We start from the raw sequence: 17098 nt of genomic DNA, 5'->3' as shown, positions 1-17098 counted from the left end.
CGTGTCTGTGCCTCTTCTTTTATAAGGACACCAGGCATTGGATTAAGGGTCCACCCTATTCCAGTATGACCTCATCTTAATATACATCTTAATGACTTACTTCCAAATGTCATATTCACAGGTACTGGGGGTTAGGGCTTCAACATATCTTTCTGGAGAACAGTTTTAACCCACAACAGCCACTAATAAGGTTCTCTTCTCCCCCACCTACTTCAGGCACCCCCGTATACCATGGCCCTCGTGTCTGCTGATTCCCGCATTGCAGAACTGCTCACGGAGCTCCATCAGCTGATCAAGCAAACCCAGGTAAAAAGCCACAGCCCTCCTCTACTAGAAAGGAATGTGGGCTGTGATGCTGAGCTGCAGAAGGGGCAGGGGTGCTTGTGATCAAAGAGATTGGACATGTAGGAACCACAATGATGTAATGAAGGTGAGAGGAGGTGGAGACTTGAGTGTGACTGCCATTCCTGCTAGATTTTCTGTCATGTGCAAGATTTCATGATTCTTTTTGTTTAGCAACAGCTCTATTGAGATAGCATTCACATGCCATACAGTTCACCCATTTAAGGTGTACAGTCCAATAGTTTTTAGGATATTCAGAGTTGTGCAACCATTACCAATCAATTTCAGAACATTTTAATCACCTGACAAAACGCCCTGTACCCAATAGCAGTCACTCTTCTGTTCCCTCCACCCCCTTATTCCAGGTAAATAGGGATACTCTTAATCAGGCAAGATATCCTAAGTGTGTTTAAGGGTTATCTCCCAAGAACAGGTCAAAAGCCAAACCTTTTTTGGAATGTGCTGACTTTGAAAACCCAGGCCTGCTGAATTAATATTTAACTGTAGCAGCCATCCACCCTGGCCCTTGGCCAAGAATCTGTTAGAACAAAACAATGGTATTTGAGCATCTACGTTTAGTATAACATTTATGTAGTAGTTACAGCAATAGTATCAGTATGAATATATCTAACATTTGCAGGAGGGGAGGGACAGACTTAAACAACTAATCTGACCTATAGAGCCACTGCATACATTCTCATATTTTTGTTCTAATTTGATCACCTGTTTTCCTCCTCCATCTACCACTGTGTTTGTACCTTATGATAAATTTATGCAAAACTGTTTAGCATAGAAATTAGCTGATGGTTAGCTAAATCCGTTTCTTCCTCAGGCCAGTCGTCTTCCATCAGCATTACATTCTCAGGTGACTCTGACTCAGTCTCCCAATACACTTCATCATCAGTATCAGTATTATCATTGGACTTGTTTACACGAGGTAGTTGAGTCCTACCAACAGTGCCAGTGTGTTACACCATATGTATGGTCATGGTAAAATTCAGTTTTATTATAGAACAAATCAGTAGGAATTACAGAGCTATTTGTTGCACCTTCCCAACAGAATTGGCGCTGCCAATTTACCAGATATTATTATGGACAGGCTTTATTACATTGGCCGTGATTCAGTTATTTCTGGGTTCTAAGTCAACGTGGGATAAAGCCAGTCACTCTGTCTCAGCTCGGGCTTGTACTGAGACTGGTTTCCATCATGTGCTGTTGTACAGCAGAGTCCACCTCCCTCCTTTCAGAAGGCCACAGGTAGTTGTCAGAGTGGAAGTCCTGTCTCCACTGACTGCACTTCTTCAGGATATGTCTTCTTTTGATCTATTCTCAGGTCAGGGGTAGTCATGGTGCATCAGTGTGAATTACAGTGCCCCAGAGGGCTTCCACAGGATGCTTCTTGGGGCTCAGCTGCTAGGATAGAGGGCCACTGTTCGATGGCTACTGAAGCCTCTATTTGTATTAAAAGAGTCAGGTCCTGGTGGGTCAAGGTGCAAGCCGTTCCCAACAACAGATGGTCCTAGAATTATCCAGCATCATCTGTTGGATTGGCCTGAATCACTTCGCTAAAGCCTCATCATCTTTCCAGACTGATTCCCCCATCCCTTGCCTTCCTCCTGCAAAAGAACACACTTCTGTTTGTTTATTCTAAATAACGAATCTTTTCCCCCTGAATGCTGCCTCTTGTTAGTGAATTCAGCTTACCCCACAAAGAATGCCCCAGTACCTACATCCCCTGAAGCCCTTTTCTGTCTGTGGGCCAGTGTTGCTTACTCTGCCATGCATTTTGTTGCCGCTGTGTGCTAATGGCCTGGGTTTTGCAGTTAGGATACATATTTTGTACCCAAAAATGTTGGATTCCCCATCCTAGGGTTAGATGAATGGCAGTCACACCTAGATGTAATTTAGCCTGAGTATATCATACTGCTCCTCAAAACCTTCCTCGTCTAGGGGGACGGGGGAAGGGGTTGTTCCCCAGGGGAATTTGGGCCCACCATTTGCCTGCTGCTCTAATCCTATCATAACCCCCCGTTTTTCCCCCCAATTCCTTGTAATAGCTTTTCTTTCACAAAAACAGGCAATATGTATTTGTGCAGGCACGCTGTGGCAGGTAGAGAGCTTGTGGTGCTGTGTTTTGTCCATTATAACCAAGAACCTTTCTAAGCATTCCATCATCCAGGTTTATAGTTACACAATGATCAGTCTGCTGGCAGCCACCATACAGTCCAGTGGTCCAGTAGGGAGCAGTTCCCGGAAATTCCCTCCCAAATGACATCCTCTGTAGTGGGATGTAACCTGAAAAATAAGAGTCAGGAGATTCTGGCGCACATATTGCCAAGTGAAAGAACCGAGTCTGAAAGGCACTGTACTGTATGATTCCAACTATGTGACATTATAGAAAAGGCAAAACTATAGACAGTAAAAAGATCAGTGATTGCCCAGGGTTTAGAGGGAGGGAGTGATGAATAGAAGGTGCACAGGGGATTTTTTAGGAAGGTGAAGTCATTCTATATAATATTATAATGGTGGATACGTGACATTATACATTTGTCAGAACTCAAAGAACTGTACAACACAGAAAGGGAACCTTAATGTAATCCATGGACTTGATAATAATTACCAGTATTGGTTCAGTAATTACAACAAATGTACCTCACTAATGCAAGATGTTAATAATAGACAAAACTGTGCAGGCAGAAGCAGGTATATGGGAGGGAGCTCTACTATCTGCTCAGTAGACCTAAAACTGCTCTAAAAATAGTTTATTGATAAAATTTTAAAGATTAAAAAAAGATACTGGCACATTGGTAGTATTCTGTTCAGTCATCCAAAATTTGTCCGGTTTATCATCATACCATATAACCAAAATGTTTCTCAGAGGGATGGCCCTCAGGTTTGCAGACTTCTACTTGACTTTGTCAGGTTCTAAAAGCAGAGATGGAAAACCAAAAAAAGATAAAATAAGAAAGAAAAGCAGAGATGATCTTGGCAAACACACAGCTTCACCCTTTTCTTTTCTTTTTTTCCCCAGGGGGATGGTAATTAGGTTTATTTACTTAGTTAGTTTTTTGATGGAGGTACTGAGGATTGAACCCATGCACTCTGCCACTTGAGCTACACCCTGCCCACCACGGCTTCACTCTTAGGGCATCTGGTATAACTGAGTTACGAGTCAATATTATTCTCTTGTTCTGAGCCTCTCTCAGGTATTAATATAATACTGAATTTCCCTCATTGCATAACCCATTTATTCTTTTACCCTCGGCTGCTCTTTCTCCTTCCCTCCATCTGTCATTGATTTTTACCCAGACTTTTCTGTTCTTTGACGGACATTAGGTCCAGCCACGGTGCTGGTCCCGATTGCCAGCAACAACACTAGCCTAGCAAGTCCCCGACCTCCCCCCGCCCCAGTCCACTCCACTCCCACTGATGCAGGGTTGGGTTACATAGGTATGGAACTAGTGGGCTTATTGCAGCCACTAGGCAGGAGAGCTGCATTCACTGTTAACTCCATTTTGCCAGATGGGGTGAAGGTACACCCTACCCCATCAGGCACTTAGAAATTCTGATACCAGGTTGAAAGGTATAGTTACAATTTCTTCCTTAGGAATTATCCTAGCTTCAGGCATCTTCAGTTGCAGCCCTGGTCCCAGGACCACTGATGTGGCGAAGAATTGTACCAGCATCCTTCCCCACCCCCTCTTCCCCAGATGAATTGATCATAGATACGTGTGTTAATTTCTGGACTCTCGGTTCTGTTCTGTTCCATTGATCTTTATGGCAGTATCACACCGTTTGACTACTGCAGCTTCTTTTGTAGTAAATTTTGAAACTGGGAATGTCCTCCAATGTTATTTTTGTTTTTCTTTTCAAGATTGTTTTGGCTATTCTGGGTCACTTGAATTTCTATATGAATTTTGGGATGAGCTTGTCAGTTTCTGCAGAGAAGTCAGCTGGAATTTTGATGGGGATTGCACTGAATCTGTAGATCAGTTTGCCTTTTTGATAAAGGAGGATCATTAAAGGTATAACTTATGATTTATGATTTAACATTAATGCCTTTTGTATTGCTTTTGCATTAACCTGAGAAGGAAATCCTTTTGAACTTCTGGATTTTGTCATTGGATTTACAAATGAGGGCCATATTTATGGGACCTCTGGCCTGGGCGGCAGGGTGGTTGCCACAGCAGGATGAAAGGCCTCCCTCATGTCGTGTTGACCTCATCCTTGCAGGAAGAGCGTTCGAGGAGTGAACACAACTTAGTGAACATCCAGAAGACTCATGAGCGGATGCAGACAGAGAACAAGAGTGAGTAGCTGGGCTCGGGGGAGAGAGGGGTTGGAGGTGGGGGTGTGGGAACAGGGCCGTCATTGTTTTTGAAAGACACTTTTGCATGTATCTGCATAATCCAAAATGACCTGCTCCCTAGGCCTGAGGGACAGTTTTCCCTTAGGCTGGGCAACCTAAGATGAGCCAAGAGACAGTTGACAGACTGTCTGGCACTAAGGGACCTTAAAATCCCCCAACTGTGGGGACCGGAAAGTCAGTGAAATGACGCTGCATTTCAGGAAACCTCCTAGAGCCCACAGCACCCCAGGTAGCTGGCATTTTCTAGAGCTTCCCTCCCTGTGTGCCCTGCACATGCCCCCGAGGCCCTCGGATGGTCGGGCTACCTGGCTGGTGCTTTCCTACCCTGAGCAGCTTTGAGAACTGTTTTCTGTTTTCCCATGTGCTGAGAAGTACCTTCTGTGTGTGTCATGCTATGGCAGGGGTTAGAGAGTCCTCTCCTAGATGTAGTGGTGACACTAGATGACATGTTGTCTGTGCCGAATGAAAATGTGAACATGGAGATACCAACTTCAGGGAGCGCTTGAGCCAATAAAGCTCACAACTCGGTCCATGGCCCCTTGGTGCCTCCCAGAGTCTACCTCTGGGGGACTGGAAGCAGTGCCACGTGACTGCCCGCCGCCGCTCGCCCACGTGCCTCTTCTCCGTGTTTACTTGGCAGTCTCTCCCTATTACCGGACAAAGCTGCGAGGCCTCTATACGACTGCCAAGGCCGATGCAGAGGCTGAGTGCAAGTGAGTACTGTCCCATTGCCTTGCCATCGCTTCCCCTCCTCATCGGGGTGCTGGGCTGCAGGGCTGCAGGAGCCCGGGGACCACAGCCCCAGCCTGCCTTTCCTCCCAGGGATAACAGCCTCTGACTCCCAGCCTCTCCTTTAGGGCCCACCTTCCCTAGAGCCACTCTGGCCCCTCTTCCCCGGCCCTGCTGCTTTATGGATGGCAGAAAGACATGATCGAATCCCAGTGTGGCCATCTGCTGGTCACATGACCTCGGGCAGTCACTTCAGCTGAGACTCAGTTGCTCTGTCATTAAAATAGGGATAATAACCACCGACAGAATTGTCAACAGAAAATGGGATAATGCATATAAAGTACCTGATATCAGTACTTTTCAAACTCTTTTTGACTATAACCCATGGTTATGCCTGGTGCTGGGCAGTCTCCATATAGAGACACAGGGTGGTGAGGATCCTGCCTTCAAGGGCAAGCAGTCCAGAAAGGAGAGACACCCTAAAAAAGTGTAATTGGTGGGCCAGCAGAGATGGTGCTCACTGCGCCTGGGGATCTGGGCCCACCTCAGCAGGGAGAAGAGACTTGAGCTGGGGATGGTTAGGCAGACAAGTCAGAGAGCCCAGGCAGAGAGGACAGAGTGCGCCAGGTCTGTGGAGGAGCACCTGCAGGCCGTGAGCATTTGGGGGATGAGAACTAGTCCGGTACGGCTGGAAGAGGGGAGGGCAGCATGTGGAGGGTCTCTGGTACCCGGACTTTATCCTGGAGGCCGTAAAAAGCAAAAAAAGGTGTAAAAGCAGGAGAGAAATGCCTGGTTGCTGCACAGAGAGTAGACTGGGTGAGATTCAAGGGCAGGTTGAGCTGAGACAGTGGCAGTGGGGATGGAGAAGCAAGGGTGGGTTCTGAGATCAAATTGGGGGACCAGTTGGGAGAGGAGGAGGAGAAGATTCTAAGGTTTTTAGTTTGGACAAAGGGATCCAATGGGGCTCCCTAGGCCAGGTTGGGGAGCAGAACAAAAGGATAGGGCCAACTGGCGGGGAGGAGACACGGTGAATTCTGGTTGGAGGTGTTGCCCTTGGATCTCCATCCAACCCTTCCCCACCCCTACCTTTTCCCTGATTTTCAGATTCATCATGTGACCATAGCCAGGCCCATCCTACTAGGAGTTTGGCTTGTGTAAGTCAGTGACTCAGGCTTACTTGAGAGTAAAAGGTGAACTTTCCCTTCCCAGCTTAACTGCCAGCAAAGTGCACCGGCTGCTTCTGCAACCAGTTGGTGTGGGCTCTTGTCTGGCATTGACTTAGCAGAGTTTAACACTGAAGGCATGTTTCATAACTGCAGGTGCCTGCAGTTCTGCTGCCATTTCACTTTTTCAGACTCTCAGGCCTTGACACATCTGTTCACTAAACACTGAGTAAGTAAGGCATCTTCACCTCCACATACCATGCTGGAATGGGAGAGGGTGAGACAGATAAGACACCATCCTTGCCCTCAGGGAGCACCAACCTCATCTGGGTGGGGAAAACGTGGTGCAGTATGTGCCTGTGGCGCTGACCTAAGTGTTGCAACACACACCAGCTCCTCTAAGTAGATGTGCCAAGAGCCTTGAGGAACTAACCGAAGCCCTGGGACACAATGCTGTTCCTTCTCCCCTGAGCCCACAGCTGCCTCGCAGTTGGTTTTCCTCTTCCTGCTTTGCAGAAAATGGAAAGGAACCCCTGTGTCTTCATTTAACAATCATCTCTTTTTCAAAAAAAAAAAAAAAAGCCTTGAGGTGGCACACTGGCAGCAGAGGTCAAAGGGAAACAGATCAGAGATATCATTTACAGTGTTCCAGTGGAGACGGGTAGCCATTCCGGGTGGGAACAAGATATTTTCTAACATTGGTTCAAAAGGCATTTCTCAAGATGCTGCTCTGTGAGGACACAGTGAACAGCATAAGGGTTGGTGTCCTCTGGGACACTTTGGCCAGAGATACTCTTTAATAGCCTCACTGAGAGTTCCTGCTAAGGAAGGTAGTTTGAGGAGTGGCTCAGCTAATGCAGGCCGAGGTCCAGTTTAACTTTCCAAGGGCCTGAATATCTCATGGGCTAAAATGTCAAATGCCTGGAGGAGAGAATGGACGCCCTAGTGCCTGGGTCATCTTTCTGAGCCTGGCGCTGGGGCCTGGACAGCAGGCCATTTGCTGGTGATCACCTGCGGTGTGGACATCATTCTATGCTGCTTACCAGGGATAATGTATCTAGTCTCGACACACTACAGGATGTGTCGGCTTGGAAGCCAGAGGAAGGTATTTCCTCCTCCTTGGCTCTGACACGGACCACACACGAACACAGACCACTTGAAGGTGGGCAAAGCAGCCATGTGCCTGAGAGGCTAACGTCTATTACCTCTGCTTTCTTGCTGCAGCCTAGGGCTGAGGGCCGCCATGAAGCAGCTTCATTTTACTCTAGTGGGCAGAGGGGAGGAGGGTTCCATCTGTACAGCTCCTCCCAGCCTAGCTGCTTTCTGTCTGCCTCTGCAGGTTCGACCCCAGCTATCTCAGCAAGAGAGAAGACCCCAAAGGAATTATTTTTCACTCTTTCTCTTTTTAAAAATTCACCCTAGTCAAATAATTATACTGTGAATTTGCCCACAGCAATATTGGATTAAAGAGGCAGGACCGTTTAGCTCCTTACTACTAATGGTCAGGGAGGGGTGCCGGGGTTGTGGGGAGGGACGTTAGGGCTCACGGTTCTTGGCTGCATTCAAGGAGCTTCAGCCAGAAAGAGGTGTTTCCTCAGCTGTCCCAGCTGAAGTGGGCCTCTCGGGGGTGGCACCATCCCTGAGGGTTGCTGACAGGCTGGCTGGCTGCCTGTGAGAAGGTAGGGACCCATGCTTTCCTGGGGGGTCAGCTCGAGGACCTGAAGCTTTTATAGTTCTGAGATGGAGAAGTTTCAGTTCCAGAAAACTGCTCTTTCAATAGTAAGTGATCTTAAAACATTGTTTCCTTAGACCTCTGCAGCGGAGCTGCAGTAACTTTAGGAAGTGGGATATTACATTCCTATCCTAGAGATTCACAATGCAAATTAAAGAATAAAAGGCCCTGCTGAGTTCTGCAGTAGCTCCTTTAACTGAGTATTTCACAGACTTGCTTGGCAGTAGAAAATGTTTACACACTGGTTTTCAAGTCTGGCTGTGCCAGATTTAACTGGGGGGGGAGCTCAGACATTGGTATTGACTTCATTTTTTATTTTTATATAATTTCAGACTTACATAAATGTATTTTACTACATTTGCTTTATTTCTCTCTCTCTCTTTATATATATACATATATATTTTCAAAAAATTTTTTCCGAGCCATTAATGTTGCAGACATGATGCATGATGCCTCGTGCCCTCTAAATACATCAGTCAGAATTTCCTAAATACAAGGACATTCTTTTTGGGGGGAGGGGGTTGGTGCTTTTTTTTAAATGGAGTTCCTGGGGATTGAACCTAGGACTTTGCACATGCTAAATGCACACCCCCAACAAGGATGTTCTTAAACAACCATGGTACATTTCTCAAAATCAGGAAATTACACTGATAGAAAATTATTAACTAATCAGACATTATTCAGATTTTATCACTGTCCACTGGCCTTTATAGCAAAAGAACAGAACCTTTTTCTATCAGTACTGCATTTAATTTTGACACCTGAGTCTCTTTTAGGCTGGAAAGTTCCCGGGCTGGCTCTGCTTTTCACAGCCTTGACATTTTGAAGATCAAAGGCCAGTGTAAAATATATCTCGTTTGGGTTTGTCTGCTGTCACGATTAGATTCAGGTTTTATGCTTTTGGAAGTAATAGCACGGAAGTGACGTTGTCCTTATTCATCATATTAGAAGGCATAGGACACTGTCGCGTTGGTTAAAGTGGTCTCTTCCGCGTTTCTCCTGGGTCAAGCTACTGCTATTTTCCATTGCATAATTAATGTGTATCTTATGGGAGCTACCTTGAGACAATGCTAATATCCTGTTTCACATCAGACCCACTAGTTTTCCACCTGTAGGTGATTCTTGCTCAAAACAATTGGGATTCTTTTTAAAAAGTTCCCCAGGACATTCTGATGTCCAGGGAGGGCTGAGAACCACTCCATTAATATCTCACAGAATACATGAGGACATGCTACATAAAATGATACCCTCCAAACAGTGATGAGACTTTCAAAGTTCCCTTTGGCCTTCTAACTTTTACTCCTCCTCTGCTTTCCTGTATGCCTGACTGTCCCTTGTCCCATTGCTCACACACAAGCCCTCCATAGTTCTGGCCAAGCCAGCCCTGTGTCCGACACCAGCCGTGCTCATGTTCGATGCTCTGAGCCTGTCGGGCAAGGTGTTCATCCCTCCCTTCTTTGGTTTGCCCAGTTCCCTCTGGGCAAGGTCTTCTGGCTTTTGCCAGATGAGTCCACAAGAGTCACACCCTCTAGGACACCTCCTGTGACATTATTGCGTTGTGCTCTCATGGGTCTCCCTCCTGCTGAACCAAGGCCTTCAGAACCACGTGGGCATTTACTACAGGTTTGCTAGAGGAATGGAGTGGAGAATAAGTGACCCAAAGTAGATTCTGCACTGCTTATTGCTGTTGAAATATTCTTTGAGGGGATTGATTCCTCGAGGTCTAGGATAAAGAAGCCTTCTTCCCACAAGGATTTGTGTGACTTCTGCCAGATTGCATGGGTCCCGGCCACTCTGGAACTCCCGTAAATGAACTCCAGAGGTTTCCTGGGGCTGCAGCCTTTCAGGGATGAGTTTCCTCCACCCCTAGCCCTGCTCTGAGCCAAAACATCTCCCCTACAGTCCTCTGGAGTGTCTCCTTTTACATGTCCCAGTAGGGCAGACCTCTGACTCTCAGGAGGCTGTTGGAGGCTGCCAGCGCTCAGTAGCATTCCCTCAGGGTTTGTGAGAAGCACTAGGGCAGTGGCAGTGCGCTGCTTACCTCTCCAGGACCCTCTTAGGTTTTTTGGCCTGCTGCTTCCTACAGTCTCATCAGTTCTTTTGTGCTTTTGAGATTAACAAACACACACTTAGGGTTTATAGTTTCCGGCAGTAGGGTTGGTCTGAGCTAGCCAGCCTGCCATAATGAGAAAAGGAAGTCTGCGCTTTGTGCTTCATCCAGACCTCTTCTCTCCCTTCTCCCTGCCCTCAGCATCCTCCGGAAAGCCCTAGATAAGATTGCGGAAATCAAGTCTCTGTTGGAAGAGAGGCGGATTGGTGAGTTAGAGACGGCATGGCTGACACCCTTCTATCAGGTGGAGTGAGGGTCCTGCAAGCAGCAGTCATGTCTCCCTTTGGGAGCCTGTAACCTCAGCCCGGTGTGATCTCATCGTTCGTGGGCTTCTGACAGAAGCGCACCCCGGCAGCCTGGGGCTGGGAGAGGAATGGGATCATCCCTTGTGCTCCCTGCAGACCACGATGCTTCCCCTCCTCCGTCGTGTTTCCCGCTCTCCCTCTACTGCTTGGGCAGTCACCTCCCTCCTTCCTACTGCCACCCACTCCTGTTTCTTGCTGTGCCGAGAACCTAGCTGTTTTGAGAGGCGCACCCTGGGTATCTTGAAGCCAGCCTTCCAGATGGAGTTTATCTTCACGGGGCACTGCCTTTAAATCCCTCAGGCTGCCGTGGCTTTCCTACCCCTCTTGCCGTTTCAGTGAACCCACAGTGGGCAACTCCTCCCCATCGAAAATGTCACACTGCCAGCAGGGATTGTCTGGAGTTGCTGGGCCATGCCTGAGGTCAGGAGTCTGTCCACATTTGAGAGTTTGTTTTTTAACTTTTTGTTAAATTACAACATATATTAATAGAAAAATACACGTAAGTGAACATACAGCTCATTGAAATTTTCACTAACTGAATAAAACAGATGTCACCAGCACCCAGATCAAGAAATCAAACATGACCAGCACCTCAGAACCCCGGCTTTTGCCCTTTCTAGTTCCCTCCCCTCCCAAGTGTACCACGAACCTGACATCTCACCACCTGTCAGTAGCTGGGCGGCCTCATTGTGGGCATCTGGTCAAAGGGACAGGATGGCACCTGGGCCCTTGGTGCTAACTCGGGCTGTGGGGGTGGCAGCCCATCCATGGTGTCTCAGGGGCTCCCTTCCTTCCCACAGCGGCCAAGATCGCGGGCCTGTACAATGACTCGGAGCCCCCTCGCAAGACCATGCGCAGGGGCGTGCTGATGACCCTCCTGCAGCAGTCGGCCATGACCCTGCCCCTGTGGATCGGGAAGCCTGGTGACAAGTGAGGGCGGGCCCAGGGTGGGGGGAGCTGGCAAGGGAGGGGCTGGGACTAACATATTCCATCCTCAGGCCCCCACCCCTCTGTGGGGCCATTCCGGCTTCTGGGGACTACGTGGCCAAACCCGGAGACAAGGTGGCTGCCCGGGTGAAAGCTGTGGATGGGGATGAGCAGTGGATCCTGGCCGAGGTGGTCAGTTACAGCCATGCCACCAACAAGTGAGTGGACACGCAGCTCTGTGGGCCTCTCTCCTGTCACCACAGCCGCTTGGGCTGCTTTTGTCACCTGTCTGCAGGATGGGGGAATAGCTTCTTCCCCCAGGTGCCTGTGGGGATGGGGGTGGTGTGTGAAGCAGAAGACTCCTGGGGCTACTTCCCCTCCCCGCCCCCCTCCCCTTCCTTGGGGCTCCCCATGACTTGGACTGTGCACCTCGCTGCATCCACCGTTTTCCTTTTGTTCACCCGCAGGTATGAGGTAGATGACATTGATGAAGAAGGCAAAGAGTGAGTGTGCTGATGGGGGGCGGGGGGAACCTGGGGGGCAGCCCACTGCTGGGACAGGGCTCCCACCTGGCTGTGCGTTGACCTAAGCGCCCCACCCTCCCAGGAGACACACCCTGAGCCGGCGGCGGATCATCCCACTGCCCCAGTGGAAGGCCAACCCTGAGACGGACCCTGAAGCCTTGTTCCAGAAGGAGCAACTCGTGCTGGCCCTGTATCCGCAGACCACCTGCTTCTACCGTGCCCTGATCCACACGCCCCCACAGCGGGTAAGGCAGCCCCCACTGGGGAGACTGACCATGACACCAGGACCAGCTGAACAGACGGGTCATGGGGTCGTCTTCCCACTCAGTTCCCCCGTGCCCTCACCTCGCAGCCTCCCTGAGCCAAGAGGGTCCCGCAAGCTACCCTTTCTCTTCTGCCTAGTCCGCCCTGTAACTCCCCGCAGCCCTGCCCTCTAGGGCAGCCAACCCTCCTTCCAAGCTTCAGAGCCTTAGCAAGCCCTGCATGGAATGGGCCTGATAGGTCCTCTAGTCCAACGTCGTTCTTGTCTTGCTCTGGGAAGGCCCAGGGCCTGTGTTGAAACTGTTGACTCCCGCACCACTGCCCTTTCCTTGGCTGAGGCCACTTTCCCTCATGCTCTTAATGACATTGCTGGCGTCCTGGTCACCCATCATCCCATGGCAGTTTAAAGGCCATTCTCCCCTCCTCTTCCAGGATCCCTGCTTGCTGCCCTTTAGGTTGTCCTTGGGGCCCCAAAAGGTATGAGACTCTCCCAGTTCTAGCCCACTCACGTAGGTTACGGGAGCCCTTTTTCCCTGCTCATTCTCCCCTGCCCTTGGCCCTCTGTTGCTGAGGAAAGCGCTCTGCAGTAGAGGGACTGGGTTCAAACACCTAGACTTTCCTGAGGTAAGATGAGGACAGGAGAGGCTGGGGCCCTCGCCTGGGGGGTCTCCAACCAGTCCCTCCTGTCTGCCCCCTACGCAGCCCCAGGATGACTATTCTGTCCTCTTTGAAGACACCTCCTATGCAGATGGTTACTCCCCTCCCCTCAATGTGGCCCAGCGGTACGTGGTGGCTTGTAAAGAGCCCAAGAAAAAGTGAAGAAGGCTACAGATTCGCAATCTCCTGACACCTTCAGAGGGGGATGCAACACAAGATTCTGTGACCAAATAAATATTCTTCCTCCTTGTCCGTGTCTCCTGGATTTTACTTTCCCACAACCTTCCCCTCTCCATATATAGGGCAAGTTGGAGCTGGAGGCCACTGGGGAAGACAGGCTCATTGGGCATTTACCCTTTTAACTCAGGTTTGCTCTTTGCTTCCAACAGAGGCGCTCTGTTTAACACACATCAGATTTTATTCTCAAGGCCACAGTTGGGCTTGTTTCACACCCTTCCTGATGCGCACCACTCACAGCTCCGAGCGGAAGTGGAGGTTGCAGCCTGCCATCTTCTTGGCATAGTCGGCTTCAAAGCACTCATTCTGGGCCACGGTGAACATGGTTTTCCAGTCCCCAGCAATGCCTGGAGAGAGGGGAAAGGAGGAAGGGTGGCCCCGGGTGGCTCACGTCTGGCTCTAGCTGCTGCTCCTTCCCTTGCCTCCCAGATGCCCCCAGTATTCACCTTTCCTCATGAAGGCGGAGATGTTGTGGTCCATGACCTCAGTGGGTATAGTGGTGTAGTTGGCCATGGTGTTCTTCTTCATCTCCTTAAAAGACGTATGCTGGATGATGTGATCCACAGTCTCATCTGGCAGGGAGCGCCCCAGAAACTCCAGGATCTTTTGGATCTCCCTTTTGGGGTTCTGGAGCGGCAGAGGGGCTCTTCAGTGGAGGTTTGGATTGCTCGCTGAGCAAACAGGAGGGAGTCCCTCTGACCTTGTGGGGATCTGGCCACTTCTGCTTAGAGACCAAAGACCCTCTTCCTTGACTCTGATCCTCTTAAACTGGGGTAGATTTAATTGCCTTTTGCCCTGTGACCCCTTATTATGGATGTTTGGTTCCTTCTGAGTAAGAGGAGGGACAGTCCTCTTTCGTAACTGTGGCCTCAGGGTGAAGCAATGGCGGTAAACAGCTGATGGATGACTGCATCTGCTGCTGACTAAGGCATCAGGTGCTGCTGCCGAGGGGGCGCGGCTGCTCTCAGTGCTGGGCAGGGGCTCCAGGAGGACTGGTCTGTGGGCTGCCATGGGGGGGGCAAGGGGGTACCAAGAAGGTCTTGGCAGGTTGTAGTGAGGTTCCTGCCTCCCCGTGTGTGACAAGGAGGGAAGCAGAAGCAGGTGGTCTCACCTCCTGTATGTCCTCGTAGAAGAGGTAGAGAACAGGGTGGGTGTGACTGAGCTCCCACCACTCCTGCACGTGCTGGTACCAGGACCCGTAGGACACTGAGGAAAAGGGCAGGGGGCATCAATACAGGCTGGCATTAGTTTTAGCTGATGCCCTTCAACTCCACCCGCTGCCCCTCAGCTCCCCACCGCCTCCTTCTTCCAGAGTCAGCCCACCTTCCCCAGCCATGAACTTCTCCAGGAAGTCTTCCCAGGTGCCAGGGTCAGGATGCACCTTGGCCATGCGGTAGAAGTGGTAGTAGGAGACAGCCACATCCTTTGCGTTGCGGGCGACATAGACCATCTGGAAAGGCAGATGACCCCCAACCCCGGGCACCATCACCACACAGCACACCTGGCCCCAGGTGTCCCCTCTTTCACAGCATCCTTGCCAGGGAGGGTCTCTCAGTTTAGCCAAGGGGGAAATGGGCCTAGAGGCTGACTTGCTTGCAGTCCCATGGATGTGGGCAAGACTGACCTGTGACTTGAACCCTGCTCTGATGCCAAAGTCTAGGCTAGTCCCTATATTATACTAATCTAATGCCCTCAATTCCACTCTACCTGGATTTGGAACAAGGCATGCCGGATTCCCACCAGCCCCTCCTCCACCGGCCTGTGAACACCCAGACTCTGCACAGAGCAGTCTCATTTTCACTGGTCATCTGACCCCACTAGAGTGTCAGGCAGGTGGCCTCCCTCCTTAAGAGGAGATCTTCCCAGAAAGTAAGGCCAAAGCTGGGATGGCCCCAGCAGCCTCCTCCCCTGGCTTTCTCTGCCACTCACCTTGACCTTCTGATCCAGCAGGGTCTGGGGAAGCAGGGCCAGGGGCAAGTGTGTCTTGAGGAGCCGTGGGGCTGGTGTATCGTTCAGAACCTCAAGACCTAAGGCGTAGGTAGGGAATAGTCTGCTGAGCTGGAGCCCCAGTCCTACTTCCCTCCACAACACTTGCCCTTAGCATCCCGCCACATACCTGTGGGCACCCCAGGGACCTTGAACTCAAGGAAGGGCACCCGGATGAAGATGGGGGCTCTCTGACACTTCTTCAGGTCACCACCCTGGTAGATCAGGTCCAGGATCTGGCTCACCCAGGTGGTACCTGGAAAGGGAGGGAGGCAGGCAATGAGTGGAGCTGAGGGCATGCCCCTCTGGCCCAGGGTGGGGACTGCAGCCCAGGAGAGGTACAGGTGCCCTCATCACCTACCTGATTTGGGGTAGGTGCTGATGAGCAGGTCATCAGGCCGGGCTTGGAAGTTCTGCAGTGGCCCCAGTGCTTCTGCGAAGTACTTGATGAGAGGGATCCCCTTCACATACTCCAGTGGCAGGCGGGGGGTGTCCTGCATCAGCTCCATGCTGCCGTGTCAGGGGCCAGAGTGTGGCCTCCTTCCCTGAACAACATGACAACAGTGCCATCTGTTGAGTTCTTTCTTTATGGTAAGAAAGTAGCCTGAAGGAGCCTGAGCACCTCGCCCATGCTCGCAAAGCGAGTGAGTGGTAGGGCTGGGATTCAAAGCCAGATCCAGTGCTCATGCAGTGGGTCACAACCCTGGCTGCATTTTTATTTATTTGCAGAGCTTTTAAAATCCCAGACCAATCAAATCACTCTCTAAGCATGAAATCCAGATACCAGTTTTTTGGAAGCTCTCCAGGGGATTCCAATGTGCACTTGAGAAAACCAGGGCCTGCCTGTCTGAGCTCCCTGCCAGCCCGCTTTCTTCCTCTTACTGCTTTCTGCTGCAGCTCTCAGGCTGCATTCTGGTGGGCTCCTCCCTGACGTCCCCTCCTTAAGCCCCCTGGGCCCCTCACACATGGAAAACTCCCAAAGGCCAGCCAGGCCTATGACCCTATTTGCCCAGCCACATTCCCCAGCTCAGAGATAAACACAGGTAGTTGAGCAACTAAGTTTGTTTTGGGGGCCAGAGTCTGGTATATGAATGAGCAAAACTGTGATGACTCAGCAGAGGAAAAGAGAAGAGGGATTCAGGCCTGGCTGGAGTTGGCGGATTGAGACGGGCACTGGGGAAAGGGCAGGGACACGAGAGGCAGGAGCAGAGAGGTCAAGCCTTAGGAGAGGAGCTAACAGTGCCAGGTGTGGGAGATCCAGCCCAGCCCTCCCCCAACCTAGCTCTCACCTGGCCTCTCTGGATCTTGTTCCTCTCTGGGGAACACCTCTGCGTGCTGTGGCTTAGAGTAGGTGTGGTATGGTGAGTGCAGAACTGCTCTCTGAGCTGAAGGTTTCGTAGGTCCAAAGTGGGAGGGATCTGGAGCCAGCACTGGGACGTGGCTGTGGTCCAGGAAGGAAAGGGTGGAGTCTGGGGTGGGAGGGCCCCTCTGTGCCATCCTCCTCAGCACGAAGCCGGAACCAAACTTAGCCTGGTCTGAAAACCCAAGATGTGGGTTCGGTGAGTAGAAAACAGAAGACTGAAACTAGACAAAAGGGCTGAGAGTTTTCTTTTTTGTGTTTTGGTGTTTTTGAGCTGTAATCCTGGCTCCTGACCTTCCTCTAAAGCCCACCCCTGTGGAGTGGAGGGGTGGGGTGGGGTGGAGATGTTTTCCTAATGGATCTAGTCTAAAAGGGCAGAGGAGTGAAGCGGAAAGG

The 17098-nt window shown here is 50.4% G+C and overlaps 2 protein-coding genes across 3 annotated transcripts in view; one reads left to right on the top strand and one right to left on the bottom strand.

Moving 5' to 3' along the window:
• The window catches only part of SGF29 (SAGA complex associated factor 29), a 29273-nt gene extending 15904 nt beyond the window's left edge, over window positions 1-13369 (top strand). For both annotated transcript variants that reach the window (XM_010972523.3, XM_045508259.2), the window contains exons 2-10: window positions 217-306; window positions 4576-4651; window positions 5352-5424; window positions 10587-10651; window positions 11551-11680; window positions 11749-11895; window positions 12145-12180; window positions 12284-12446; window positions 13165-13369. In XM_010972523.3, coding sequence (XP_010970825.2) covers window positions 232-306; window positions 4576-4651; window positions 5352-5424; window positions 10587-10651; window positions 11551-11680; window positions 11749-11895; window positions 12145-12180; window positions 12284-12446; window positions 13165-13281 — 882 coding nt within the window. In that variant the 5' untranslated portion in view covers window positions 217-231 and the 3' untranslated portion in view covers window positions 13282-13369. The remainder of the gene's footprint in view (window positions 1-216; window positions 307-4575; window positions 4652-5351; window positions 5425-10586; window positions 10652-11550; window positions 11681-11748; window positions 11896-12144; window positions 12181-12283; window positions 12447-13164) is intronic.
• A 149-nt stretch (window positions 13370-13518) lies between these two features.
• LOC105082842 (sulfotransferase 1A1) lies at window positions 13519-16770 on the bottom strand. The gene is made up of 8 exons (XM_010972524.3): window positions 16632-16770; window positions 15704-15887; window positions 15473-15598; window positions 15286-15383; window positions 14680-14806; window positions 14468-14562; window positions 13803-13983; window positions 13519-13703 (listed from the first exon to the last, which is right to left on the bottom strand). The coding sequence occupies exons 2-8, from the start codon at window positions 15849-15851 to the stop codon at window positions 13591-13593; spliced, it is 888 nt and encodes a 295-aa protein (XP_010970826.1). The 5' UTR covers window positions 15852-15887; window positions 16632-16770; the 3' UTR covers window positions 13519-13590.
• Window positions 16771-17098: the final 328 nt, after the last annotated feature.

This window comes from Camelus bactrianus, chromosome 18 (genome assembly GCF_048773025.1).
Source record: "Camelus bactrianus isolate YW-2024 breed Bactrian camel chromosome 18, ASM4877302v1, whole genome shotgun sequence".
Classification (NCBI taxonomy): Eukaryota; Metazoa; Chordata; class Mammalia; order Artiodactyla; family Camelidae; genus Camelus; species Camelus bactrianus.
The sequence above is the reverse complement of the archived record's forward strand: the minus strand, read 5'-3'. Positions and strand labels throughout refer to the sequence as shown.

Coding starts and splice junctions, on each gene's coding strand:
- LOC105082842 (XM_010972524.3), bottom strand. CDS start 15,851: ATGGAGCTGATGCAGGACACCCCCCGCCTGCCACTGGAGTATGTGAAG. Junction 14,807..15,285: donor TGCTGGATCAGAAGGTCAAG/GTGAGTGGCAGA, acceptor CTGCCTTTCCAG/ATGGTCTATGTCGCCCGCAA. Junction 13,984..14,467: donor TCTACGAGGACATACAGGAG/GTGAGACCACCT, acceptor CTGCCGCTCCAG/AACCCCAAAAGGGAGATCCA.